Raw genomic sequence first — 12,980 nt, 5'->3', positions numbered from 1 at the left:
CGAAAGCAATAATTCTAGCACTCTGTAACTCTAACCTGGAAATGGGTAATTTTTTTTAAAACGCCACCTATGGAGATTTTTAGGTACCATAGTTTGCCGCCATTCCTTGTGTATGCGCAATTGCGCGCACCATCATCTTTCACATTATACAAAAAAATTGGGCTAACTTTACTGTTTAATTTTTTTTTAATTCATGAAAGTTTCTTTTTTCCCCAAAAAATGCGTTTTAAAGACCACTGCACAAATACAGTGTGACAAAATATTGCAATGATCACCATTTTATTCTCTAGATTCTGTGCTAAAATAATATATATAATGTTTGGGGGTTTTAAGTAACTTTCTAGCAAAAAATATGGATTTTAACTTGTAAGCAACAAATGTCAGAAATAGGCTTAGGCGTGAAAGGGATAAAGTCTCAAAGATAGACGTTTGCACTCCAAAACGTTCAATATAAATAAATAAAAACAATTCCAATCATGTGAACATAATGAAGGGTGAAGATGCTAAAAACTGTCTTCCTGGTGATATATATATATATATATATTACACCAGGAAGACATTTTTTAGCATCTTCACCCTTCATTATGTTCACATGATTGGAATTGTTTTTATTTATATATATATATATATATATATATATATATATATATATATATACAGTGAGGACGGAAAGTATTCATACCCCCTTAAATTTTTCACTCTTTGTTATATTGCAGCCATTTGCTAAAATCATTTAAGTTCATTTTTTTTTCTCATTAATGTACACACAGCACCCCATATTGACAGAACAACACAGAATTGTTGACATTTTTGCAGATTTATTAAAAAAGAAAAACTGAAATATCACATGGTCCTAAATATTCAGACCCTTTGCTCAGTATTTAGTAGAAGCACCCTTTTAATCTAATACAGCCATGAGTCTTTTTGGGAAAGATTTAACAAGTTTTTCACACCTGGATTTGGGGATCCTCTGCCATTCCTCCTTGCAGATCCTCTCTAGTTCTGTCAGGTTGGATGGTAAACGTTGGTGGACAGCCATTTTTAGGTCTCTCCAGAGATGCTCAATTGGGTTGAAGTCAGGGCTCTGGCTGGGCCATTCAAGAACAGTCACGGAGTTGTTGTGAAGCCACTCCTTCGTTATTTGACTGTGTGCTTAGGGTCATTGTCTTGTTGGAAGGTAAACCTTCGGCCCAGTCTGAGGTCCTGAGCACTCTGGAGAAGGTTTTCATCCAGGATATCCCTGTACTTGGCCGCATTCATCTTTTCCTCGATTGCAACCAGTCGTCCTGTCCCTGCAGCTGAAAAACACCCCCACAGCATGATGCTGCCACCACCATGCTTCACTGTTGGGACAGGTGATGAGCAGTGCCTGGTTTTCTCCACACATACCGCTTAGAATTAAGGCCAAAAAGCTCTATCTTGGTCTCATCAGACCAGAGAATCTTATTTCTCACCATCTTGGAGTCCTTCAGGTGTTTTTTAGCAAACTCCATACGGGCTTTCATGTGTCTTGCACTGAGGAGAGGCTTCCGTCGGGCCACTCTGCCATAGAGCCCTGACTGGTGGAGGGCTGCAGTGATGGTTGACTTTCTACAACTTTCTCCCATCTCCCGACTGCATCTCTGGAGCTCAGCCACAGTGATCTTTGGGTACTTCTTTACCTCTCTCACCAAGGCTCTTCTCCCCCGATAGCTCAGTTTGGCTGGACGGCCAGCTCTAGGAAGGGTTCTGGTCGTCCCAAACATCTTCCATTTAAGGATTATGGAGGCCACTGTGCTCTTAGGAACCTTAAGTGCAGCAGAATTTTTTTTGTAACCTTGGCCAGATCTGTGCCTTGCCACAATTCTGTCTCTGAGCTCTTCAGGCAGTTCCTTTGACTTCATGATTCTCATTTGCTCTGACATGCACTGTGAGCTGTAAGGTCTTATATAGAAAGGTTTGTGGCTTTCCTAATAAAGTCCAATCAGCATAATCAAACACAGCTGGACTCGAAGGGGAAGAACCATCTCAAGGATGATCAGAAGAAATGGACAGCACCTGAGTTAAATATATGAGTGTCACAGCAAAGGGTCTGAATACTTAGAACCATGTGATATTTCAGTTTTTCTTATTTAATAAATCTGCAAAAATGTCAACAATTCTGTGTTTTCCTGACAATATGGGGTGCTGTGTGTACATTAATGAGGGAAAAAAAATGAACTTAAATGATTTTAGCAAATGTCTGCAATATAACAAAGAGTGAAAAATTTAAGGGGGTCTGAATATTTTCCATCCCCGCTGTATGTATATATATATATAAAATCAATCACTGTATCCTGTCTTTCACAATTAGTGTACTGTTATACTTTTTCTAGTGGGTATACTTTGTAAATATTTGAAGAAACCACTTTAGCAAGCAAAAAGATAAGCTGCAGCTGGGTTTAGAATGGGGAATATATTCCAGTTGGGTCATAGTGTTTGGTAAAATCTGCTGTGGGTGGAATGCCACTTTAAAGCTCTAATTTGTTTAATTTTTTTACAGTGATGTGAATGTACCGAAGAGTCTCCCAGAAAAGATTTCTCCAGAGACTCCAGTAGAGATCTCAGTGACAGAGGCTGAGGAGCCTCAACCCACTGCTACGAAAAGGTGAACATCTATATATACAGTGCTTTGAAAAAGTATTCATACCCTTTGAAATTTTCAACATTTTGTCATGTTACAACCAAAAACATAAAAGTATTTTATGTGATAGACCAACACAGAGTGGCACATAATTGTGAAGTGGAAGGAAAATGATAAATGGTTTTCAACATTTTTTACAAATAAATATGTGAAAAGTGTGGCGTGCATCTGTATTCAGCCCCCCTGAGTCAATACTTTGTAGAACCACCTTTCCCTGCAATTACAGCTGCAAATCTTTTTGGGGATGTCTCTACCAGCTTTGCACATCTAGAGAGTGACATTTTAGCCCATTCTTTATTGCAAAACAGCTCAATTTCTGTCAGATTGGATAGAGAGTGTCTGTGAACAGCAATTTTCAAGTCATGCCACAGATTCTCAATTGGATTTAGGTCTGGACTTTGACTGGGCCATTCTAAGGCCCCATACACACTATTAGATTTTCTGCAGATTTTTGTCTTCAGATTTACCAAAACCATGTAGTGCAAGGGCCTGACTGATTGCATACTAATTGAAACTCTTAAGGTTTGACCTCATATTATATGGTTTTGGTAAATCTGAAGACAAAAATCTGCAAAAAATCTAATAGTGTGTATGGGGTCTAACACATGAATATGCTTTGATCTAAACCATTCCATTGTAGCTCTGGCTGTATGTTTAGGGTCAATGTCCTGCTGGAAGGTGAACCTCCGCCCCAGTCTAAAGTCTTTTGCAGACTCTAACAGGTTTTATTCTAAGATTGCTCTGTATTTGGCTCCATCCATCTTCCCATCAACTCTGACCAGCTTCTCTGTCCCTGCTGAAGAAAAGCATCTCCACAACATGATGCTGCCACCACCATGTTTCACGGTGGGGATGGTGTGTTCAGGGTGATGTGCAGTGTTAGTTTTCACATAGTGTTTTGCTTTTAGGCCAAAAAGTTCAATTTTGGTCTCATCTGATCAGAGCACCTTCTTCCACATGTTTGCTGTGTCCCCCACATGGCTTCTCACAAACTGCAAACGGGACTTCTTATGACTTTCTTCTTGCCACTCTAGTTGCCCTGTGGACAGATTCTCCCACCTGAGCTGTGGATCTCTGCAGCTCCTCCAGAGTTACCGTGGGCCTCTTGGCTGCTTCTCTGATTAATGCACTCCTTGCCCGGCCTGTCAGTTTAGGTGGATGGCCATGTCTTGGTAGGTTTGCAGTTGTGCCATACTCTTTCCATTTTTGGATGCTGGATTGAACAGTGCTCTGTGAGATCTTCAAAACTTGGGATATATTTTTTAATAATATAACCCTGCTTTAAACTTCTCCACAATGTTATCCCCGACCTGTCTGGTGTGGTGTTCCTTGGCCTCCATGATGCTGTTTGTTCACTGAGGTTCTCTAACAAACCTCTCAGGGCTTCACAGAATAGCTGTATTTATACTGAGATTAAATTGCACACAGGTGGACTCTATTTACTAATTAGGTGACTTTTGAAAGCAATTGATTCCACTAGATTTTAGTTAGGAGTATCAGAGTAAAAGGGGCTGAATATAAATGCACGCCACACTTTTCAGATATTTATTTGTAAAAAATCTTGAAAAGCATTTATCATTTTCCTTCCACTTCACAATTATGTGTCACTTTGTGTTGATCTATCACATAAAATAACAATACAATTTAGCTTTTTGGTTGTAACATGAAAAACTGTGTACAATTTCAAGGGGTATGAATACTTTTTCAAGGCACTGTACGCACACACTGTACACTGTAAGGATAAACCTGTACAGCCGCAGCTAGGTTGAGAGCAAGGAAGATTTCCCTTATGGACCTAGCGTTGGATTAATCCCAAAATGGAGACAATCTTTTTTGGTGGGAATGCCACTTTAAAAACAAACACACACACACATGAGATGGTTAGAGGGAGTTAGCTTTGGTTGGTTTTATTGTTTTCCATTCTGTACTATATTAAATGAACAAGTGATTCAACAAATGAGACGTACTCGTTCACCACTGCGCCAAAAAAAATAAGGTGAAAGAATATAATAGTGTAGGATCAGTGAAAAAAAAAAGCTGCTGCTTATAACATATAAACTGATCAACCTGGTCACTTGAATACAATACTGAAAGTGAACAGCAGCGCTAAAGTATGAAATGCATTATAAATGTCCAAAACTAAGGGCCCTTTCACACTGGGGCAGTTTGCAGGCGCTATTGCGCTAATAATAGCGCCTGCAAACCGACCCGAAACAGCCCTCGCTGTCTCTCCAGTGTGAAAGCCCCGAGGGCTTTCACACTGGAGCGGTGCGTTAGCAGGAAAAAAAGTCCTGCTAGCAGCATCTTCGGAGCGGTGAAGGAGCAGAGTGTATACCGCTCCTTCACCGCTCCTGCCCATTGAAATCAATGGGACAGCGCGGCTATACAGCTGGCAAAGCGCCTCTGTAGAGGCGCTTTCCGGTGGTTTTTAACCCTTTCTCGGCCGCTAGCGGGGGGTAAAACTGCCCTGCTAGCGGCCGAATACCGACGGTAAAGCGCCGCTTACAATAGCGGCGCTTTACCGCCGACGCCGCCCCCGCCCCAGTGTGAAAGGGCCCTTAAAGATGACAAAAAAATTATGTCTTAGAAATAAACACAATGAAATAGTGTAGAGAATGGAAAAAATAGTGGTTATAAGTCAATAAAAAAAAATCACAAAATAAAATGCAAAAGATGCCGAAGTGCATGGAAGCAATCCTCCAAAGGGTGATAAGATCTTCACACAACACCGTGAGTGTATCAAACATGTCTCCCCGTCAGTATTAGACTCACCAGAGCTAATTGCCTCACACTCGCGTGTTTAGCAGCAGAGCAGTTACCCTCATAGGGTTAATAACTTCAAGACGCCACTCTCCACTTGATACAGTCAAGGTACAGCATGCTCTCTGCAGAAAAGCAGTTTTTTTTATCTGTTTTGTCCCTTGTGTTTCCACCTTAAAATTATTCCCATTTCCAGCAGGATCCAAAAAATCTACTCAGCCAGCAGTTGCTTGAACAGAAATCACTTCTTGTCTTCCTGTGATCTGTCCTAGGCATACTGTAGAATGGCTTAGATTTGCTATACCTTGACTGTATCAAGTGGAGAGTGGCATCTTGAAATAAGTAACCCTATGAGGTTCTCTGCTGCCAAACACGTGAGTGTGAGGCAATTGGCTCTGGTGAGTTTGCTACTGACAGGGAGAGGTGTTATACCCACTATTTTTTCCATTCACTACACTGTTTCATTGTGTTTATTTCTTAGACCCCTTTCACACCGAGGCATCGGTGGTAAAGTGCCGCTATTTTTATCGGCGCTTTACGGTCATTTTTGGCCGCTAGCGGGGCGCTTTTAACCCCCGCTAGGGGCCGGAAAAGGGTTAAAACAACCCACAAAGTGCTGGCGGTTCGGCGGCGCTGCACCTTTTAATTTCAATGGGCAGGAGCGGTGAAGGAGCAGGGTATACCCCCCTCCTTCACCGCTCCAAAGATGCTGCTTGCAGGAGTTTTTTTAACGTCCTGCCAGCGCATTGCCTCAGTGTGAAAGCACTCAGGCGCTATTTTTAGCCCAAAAGCGCATGAAAAATGCCTCAGTGCACTTTTGTAAAAGGGTGTCTGGTGGTCGCAGTTGCCCTACACTCCAGATTTTTGATTGACAGCCCCAAATCTACCCATTGATAGTGGCAGTTTCTTTATAGAAGCAGCAATTAGCAGAAAAAGGTTTGTCAGAGGAGGCCAGATACTGATAAGGCTGTATCGGGCTTCAGGAATAACAATCTTTTTTGGATACCTGTACACCTGTCTGTGCATGCTATTAGGATGGAAGCAGTCATGTACGGGTTGGAGGACAGTGATACCAGTCTGTGATCAGATGCTTACATTACATTTGGCTGCTAGCTCATATTTTTAAGTCCCTTTACTCATGTTTTGCAGTGAACCTGAGCCAAGTGATGATAAAGACCCCCCAGTGGAGAAGAAAGAACAGCCGGTCCAGGAGCCAGGTGATGAATTTGTGGAAACCTGGGAGTCCTATGAGAGCGAAGAAGACTCTGTAACGGTATATTATTTCCCTCTTATTTGTAACACGTTAACAAAGCAGTATCATTTTAATACAATATGAAGCGTCTGTACACGTTTCAATAATGCATTCTGTTCCTGAAATGAAATTAAGGTTTCAAATTAGGATCAAAGTTTGGATTGCACTGAAAACACATTTTTACAGTTCAAAGGAAAATACTTTGAATACCAGCAAAAATTCTAATTTGAATAAAAAACCTATGTCAAATAGATGTGTGTGTGGCCAGCTTTACCATATTTTATTTTTAACAACAGTTAAACTATGTCTAAAGTCCAATAAATATAATATAGTGCAACCTCTCAGATTTGATCAACCACCATTTTCGGTGATTATATCAATATCCTTGCAAAATGAACAAATAAAACAATTTTAGAAACATAGAATCACAGTGAAACAAAACGTGATCTACTTATTCCAAACAACTAATTAGTGCAACCCACAAATTGTAACAGTAGACATCTGACTTTCTTCAAGTACAAAAAACTTTGTTAATGACTTTATATCCTCCACTACTGTGAGCTTTGTATTTCAATCAGTGAGATATCCCGTGTTTCATTGTATCTATGATGGCTGTGATTGACAGCAGTAGGAACCAATGACTTTGTCTGCTGTGTCTGCCAATGAGAAGGGAGATTCCCCAGGGAGCCGAGGCTCTCATGCACATCGCTGGATCATGATGGGGCTCAGGTAAGTATTAGGGGGGCTGCTGCATAGAGAAGGTGTTTTACCTTCATGCATAGAATGCATGAAGGCAAAAAACCTTGAGCCTTTACAACCACTTTAAGTTGAAAAGGCCATATGTTCATCCATCGTTTTTTCAGTCATAGAATGGACCTAGTATAATAAAATGTAAAAAAATGTATCATTACCTGGTAAGGTACCTTGCGACCGGAGCCCACCCAGGTGTGTTACAACAGAGAATGAATATTCGTTGTTAAAACACTGATCCCCAATCCGGCCAATCAGAAGCGGGTGTGAGACCCCCGAGAAGACTCCCGATTGGCCGTTCACCCTATTTTGAAGCCTATTAGAGCCTCTGGTGCCCTGAAAGGGGCTGGACGCATGAATAAGGGGTGGCCGCAGCGGCCATGGATAGATTTATACTATGCATGCTATGAATCTATCCATTGCATATAGGGGGTGGCCTGGAGAGAGGGGGCGGCGCCCGGGGTGCCTTTAATGGACGGGATGCCACTGAGGATCTGCCTGTACTCCCAAACAGGGGCAGACTGGAATCTTTATTGTGTAGGTGGTTGTGTGTGAAGTGCTGTTGCCTTTGGCCACATCCTGTGTTAGCTATGCAGAAATCTTATCTGATGGTTTACCTGGTAGAGGTGCTAGAATTATTCAGTGAATTGATTTTTCTAGGGAAGATACACATCTGTCAATGACTGTACAGAATTGTTTTCCCTACCCTCATGCCGCGTACACACGAGCAGACTTTTCAGCATCAAAGGTCAGACCGTCTTTCCGACGGACTTTTGACGGAGTTACGACAGACTTTTCAAACAACCGGACTTGCCCACACACGAACGGACTAAAGTCTGTTCGAAAGTCCATTGGTTTGAACGTGATGACGTACGAAGAGACTAGAATGAGGAAGTTCATAGCCAGTAGCCAATAGCTGCCCTTGCGTCCTTTTTTGTCCGTCGGACTAGCATACAGACAAACGGATTTTTCAACCAGACTCGAGTCCATCAGAAAGATTTGAAACATGTTCCAAATTTTAAGTCCGCCTGATTTTCGACAGAAAAAGTCTGCTGAAGGTCCGATGAAGCCCACACACGGTCGGATTGTCAGACGGATTCCTTCTGTCGGACCAGTCCGGTTGAAAAGTCAGGTCGAGTTTACACGGCTTTAGGATACAATGGTCACTGCCTCAGTGTTTTTTTTTCTAGCCCACTGTTTTTCAACTTTACTATATTATATACCCCTTTTAGACAAGAAATATTTACCAAGTAACCAGTTTAGCCTTCTATATCAGCAGTATTGGGGCACTGTTATAATTGGAATAGGTTGAGCATAATGGATGTGAATCTACCCCACAATAAAAAAAAATATTCATAGGTTTACTTTCAGCAATTGTATACTTTTTGCATATTCAATGTATCCCATAGCAATGAAGTGCTGTAGAGCATATCAGCATAGGTCATCTACATTAGTTATATAGTGTGAGGACCTTTACAATAATTACATTTTTATCCAATCTGCCTAAACGTGAATGGTTGTTTAGGTTGGCTCTAACAGATGAAATTGAAGAAAAATGAAACTGATATATAGTTAACTTTAACTGCATCTAAACCCCAAGAACAGAAATGTAATATGTAGGAGCTTAAAAAATAAGTTCACTTTAAAAAAAAAATAATGATAAACGCACATTGTTTTTCTGTAAGAGTCTGCAGAACTACAGAATCTGCTGATCGGGGGTGCAGTGTCAGACCTACAGACTGTCAGTACAGCTATCAGCCACGCTTCCCATGCAGGTAGACTGTTACTGAAGTCCAGGAAGGTCAATCAACTACGAGAGTGCTCACCAGCACCTTTGCAGTTTATTGAGATATACAAGTCGTCTGCTGCGGTGGAAGATGGTACTTGTAGTTCATTATTTCTCAGATCGCTGTGAATGAATGACACAACTGTGTGGGTGGAGCCCCACATGGCCTCCTTGTTTTTGAATTGTGACAGCAGGTGCTGTCACAATGGGTCGGGGGTGTGGACAGGTGCTTTAGTAACATAGTACACCCTGAATATGGGTGTAACATGTTACTAAAGGTGAACTTATTCATAGAAGTTTTCTTTTTCCCTTTTCTTTTTTACCAGGCCAACATGTGTGTCCCACACTTCCTGTCCTGTGGTGACAATGCTCACCGAGGAGGAACAACATTGTCATTCAAGTCTGATTTAGACAACAATCATCTCATCCTGTCTTTATCTGCTTAACATGAAGTGGGAGGGTTGTAGTTCACAGAAGATAGCTGGGAAGGCTGATAATACTGTTTAATATTTTAGTTTGATGTATAAGAAGGTACAAGGATGCTGGATTTCTGCCAGGATAAACAGGTATTTTTATCTACTTGTAGAAATTGTATTTGGATTAAAAAAAAACTAATACAGTCACTACATTTATAATATGTCACCTTTTTAGATGTTTTTAGATTTAGATACACTTTAAAAATATCCATATTGCTATAAAGCCAAGGATGAGATTCAAATGATAAGATCCCGGACTATGTGGTTGAAGTGCAGTGCTGTACTGAGAAATGATGGTCCTAATAAATGTTGATATCTATGTCAACCTGCCCATTGTGAAATAAAAATATTACTTTCACTTGCAGGAGCCTACAAAAAAAGCTGAAGCAAATATCATTCCGCAGACTTCTGAAACAGTCACCCCTATGACAGCAGCTACTACACTGCAGAATACCCAGCCCAAAGAGGAAATTGTTTCCAAAATTGTGGCCACTGTAGAGGAGGAGGAGCAGTACTAGCTGTCCAGCAAATAATTGCACACAAGGCTTTCATATATTGGGTAATGATCTGGAATTAGTCAAAGCTGTCATTAAAATGTTGTACTTTCAGCAAAGATGTTGTAGAAAATGTCAAGATGTTGCATACAGTAATAGTAAGACTATCATAGACTAACTCACCGATATGTGAGGTTCTCTGTGGTCTGATCTGTGAATCCAGAGGAAGGAAAAGACAACTTCAGACACATTTCTAGCCAATTATATGTCAAAAGGGACTCCAAATATGGCAGTCTATTTACACCCTGGATCCCTCATTCAAAATGGAGTGTAAAATGTGAAAATGCCACCAATCGGCGTAGAAATAAAGTAATGAAGTAAAGCCTTCTTTCTTCCTTCTTTCTATGTTCCCATTTTAGGTGTCAATGTCACATGTTTTCCAATGAGATAGGGGGACTTCAGTGTCTTTTCAAAGCTTGTGTATACACAGAGATATACACATACATCCATTAAGCCCCGCTACCTTCACAAGGGCAATTTGAAACATGCCCCGTGCAGGGACATGTTTACCTTCAAGGGGATGCACAGGTGTTCTGTGCATCCCAGCGCAGAAAGTCCTATTTATGTCTATTGGGCAACAGCCACGACATGCATGTAGGTGCAATGCTGCACTTTATACAGTGCCTTGAAAAAGTATTCATAACCCCTGAAATTTTCCATATTTGGACATGTTACAACCAAAAACGTAAACGTATTTTAATGGGATTTTATGTGATAGACCAACACAAAGTGTCACATAATTGTGATGTGGAAGGAAAATGATAAATGGTTTTCAAGATTTTTTACAAATAAATATGTGAAAAGTGTGGCATGCATTTGTAGTCAGCCCCCCTGAGTCAATACTTTGTAGAACCACCTTTCACTGCAATTACAGCTGCAAGTCTTTTTGGGGATAGCTCTACCAAATTTGCACATCTAGAGGGTGCTATTTTTGCCCATTCTTTATTGCAAAATAGCTCAAGCTCTGTCAGATTGGATGGAGAGCGTCTGTGAACAGCAATTTTTAAGTCTTGCCACAGATTCTCAATTGGAGTTAGGTCTGGGCTTTGACTGGGCCATTCTAACACATGAATATTCTTTGATCTAAACTATTCCATTGTAGCAGCAGTGTCTAAAGCTATCACGGACTTTGTAACTTCTGCTATGAACAAATGGGAGACTCTGAAATGTGTACTTAGAGGGATTTTCATCCAACACGGCTCCAGATTAAAAAAAAGCTTGTACGGATGACATAAAACGCCTTTTTGCCCTGATCACCTACCTTGAATCTACACATAAACACACGTTAGACCCCAAGACATTAGTAGAACTGTCAAACGCACAACGAGATTTGTTACAAATTTTCACAGATAGATCATTAACTGCTTGCCACAAAGGGCGTCATATACATTACTCCCAAGCAAATAAATGTGGAAGACATTTAGCCAGAGTTTTACATCTTAGACAACATAGACAAAACATACCCCACATTACTACACCGTCCAAACGAATAAAGCATAAAAACTCGGAGATAGTCTCCGAATTCAGAGACTACTACTCCTCCTTATACAATCTCCCGCAACCATTGAAGCAAATTACAATAGCCTCCTCTACCAATTCGGGCTTACATCAATACATCCAAGACACTGCCCTACCTAGAATCCCCTCATCTGACATTGATGCCTTTGAACAACCCATGACCTCTTCCGATTTTTTAATTGCGATTAAGGAACTCAAAACTGGCAAGAGCCCAGGCCCAGACGGTTACACTCCTGAGTTTTATAAAACATTTGTACAACAATTAGCCCCTATTATAGCCCGAGCATTTGAGGAAATAGATGAAACGAACCCATTGCAACCACAACTCCTACAGGCCCAAATAGTAGTAATACCCAAACCTGGTAAAGACCACTCCCAATGCAGCAATTATAGGCCCATATCCCTCTTAAACGTTGACCTTATTTTATTTGATTTATTTCAGGTACTTATATAGCGCCGTCAATTTACGCAGCGCTTTTACATATACATTGTACATTCACATCAATCCCTACTCTCAGGGAGCTTACAATCTAAGGTCATATTCATATTCATATTCATATTCATATTCATATATACTAGGGACAATTTAGACAGGATCCAATTAACCTACCAGCATGTCTTTGGAGTGTGGGAGGAAACCTATGCAGGTACAGGGAGAACATGCAAACTCCAAGCAGGTAGTGTCGTGGTTGGGATTCAATCCAGCGACCCTTCTTACTGCTAGGCGAAAGTGCTACCCACTACACCACTGTGCCGCCCAACTTAAACTATTCTCCAAAATAATAGCCACTCGACTAGCCCCCCTACTCCCAACCCTAGTTCATAGTGATCAAGTAGGATTCATACCAGGCCGTGAAGCTAGGGATAACACCACAAAAACCCTTCATCTTATAACTTACGCTCGACACCACAACATCCCCACATGCTTATTAGCTTGCGATGCCGAGAAGGCTTTTGATAGGGTAAGCTGGCCTTTTCTACAAGCTTCACTCTTTCAGAGACTATTACACAAAATTATGTCACTCTACTCCAAACCCTCGGCTAAGGTGACTGCCAACGGGGAATGCTCTGAACCTTTTGAGATTAGAAACGGTACCAGACAAGGGTGCCTGTCATCGTCGTTATTGTTTGCACTTACCGTGAAACATCTGGCTCAGGTCATTCGAAGTAATGATTCCATACACGGTATCCCCACCCCCTCATCCCACTGAAAGCTATCACT

General features: G+C 41.1%; 1 protein-coding gene across 3 annotated transcripts in view; it reads left to right on the top strand.

Moving 5' to 3' along the window:
* Window positions 1–12,980, top strand: part of LOC141140678 (uncharacterized) — a 161,013-nt gene that overhangs the window by 136,612 nt on the left and 11,421 nt on the right. For all 3 annotated transcript variants that reach the window (XM_073628091.1, XM_073628090.1, XM_073628089.1), the window contains 3 exons: window positions 2,522–2,626; window positions 6,572–6,695; window positions 10,052–10,245. In XM_073628091.1, coding sequence (XP_073484192.1) covers window positions 2,522–2,626; window positions 6,572–6,695; window positions 10,052–10,204 — 382 coding nt within the window. In that variant the 3' untranslated portion in view covers window positions 10,205–10,245. The remainder of the gene's footprint in view (window positions 1–2,521; window positions 2,627–6,571; window positions 6,696–10,051; window positions 10,246–12,980) is intronic.

The sequence above is a fragment of the Aquarana catesbeiana genome, linkage group LG04, assembly GCF_042186555.1.
Source record: "Aquarana catesbeiana isolate 2022-GZ linkage group LG04, ASM4218655v1, whole genome shotgun sequence".
NCBI lineage: Eukaryota > Metazoa > Chordata > Amphibia > Anura > Ranidae > Aquarana > Aquarana catesbeiana.
Note: the sequence above shows the minus strand (reverse complement) of the source record. Positions and strands in the feature narration are given on the sequence as shown.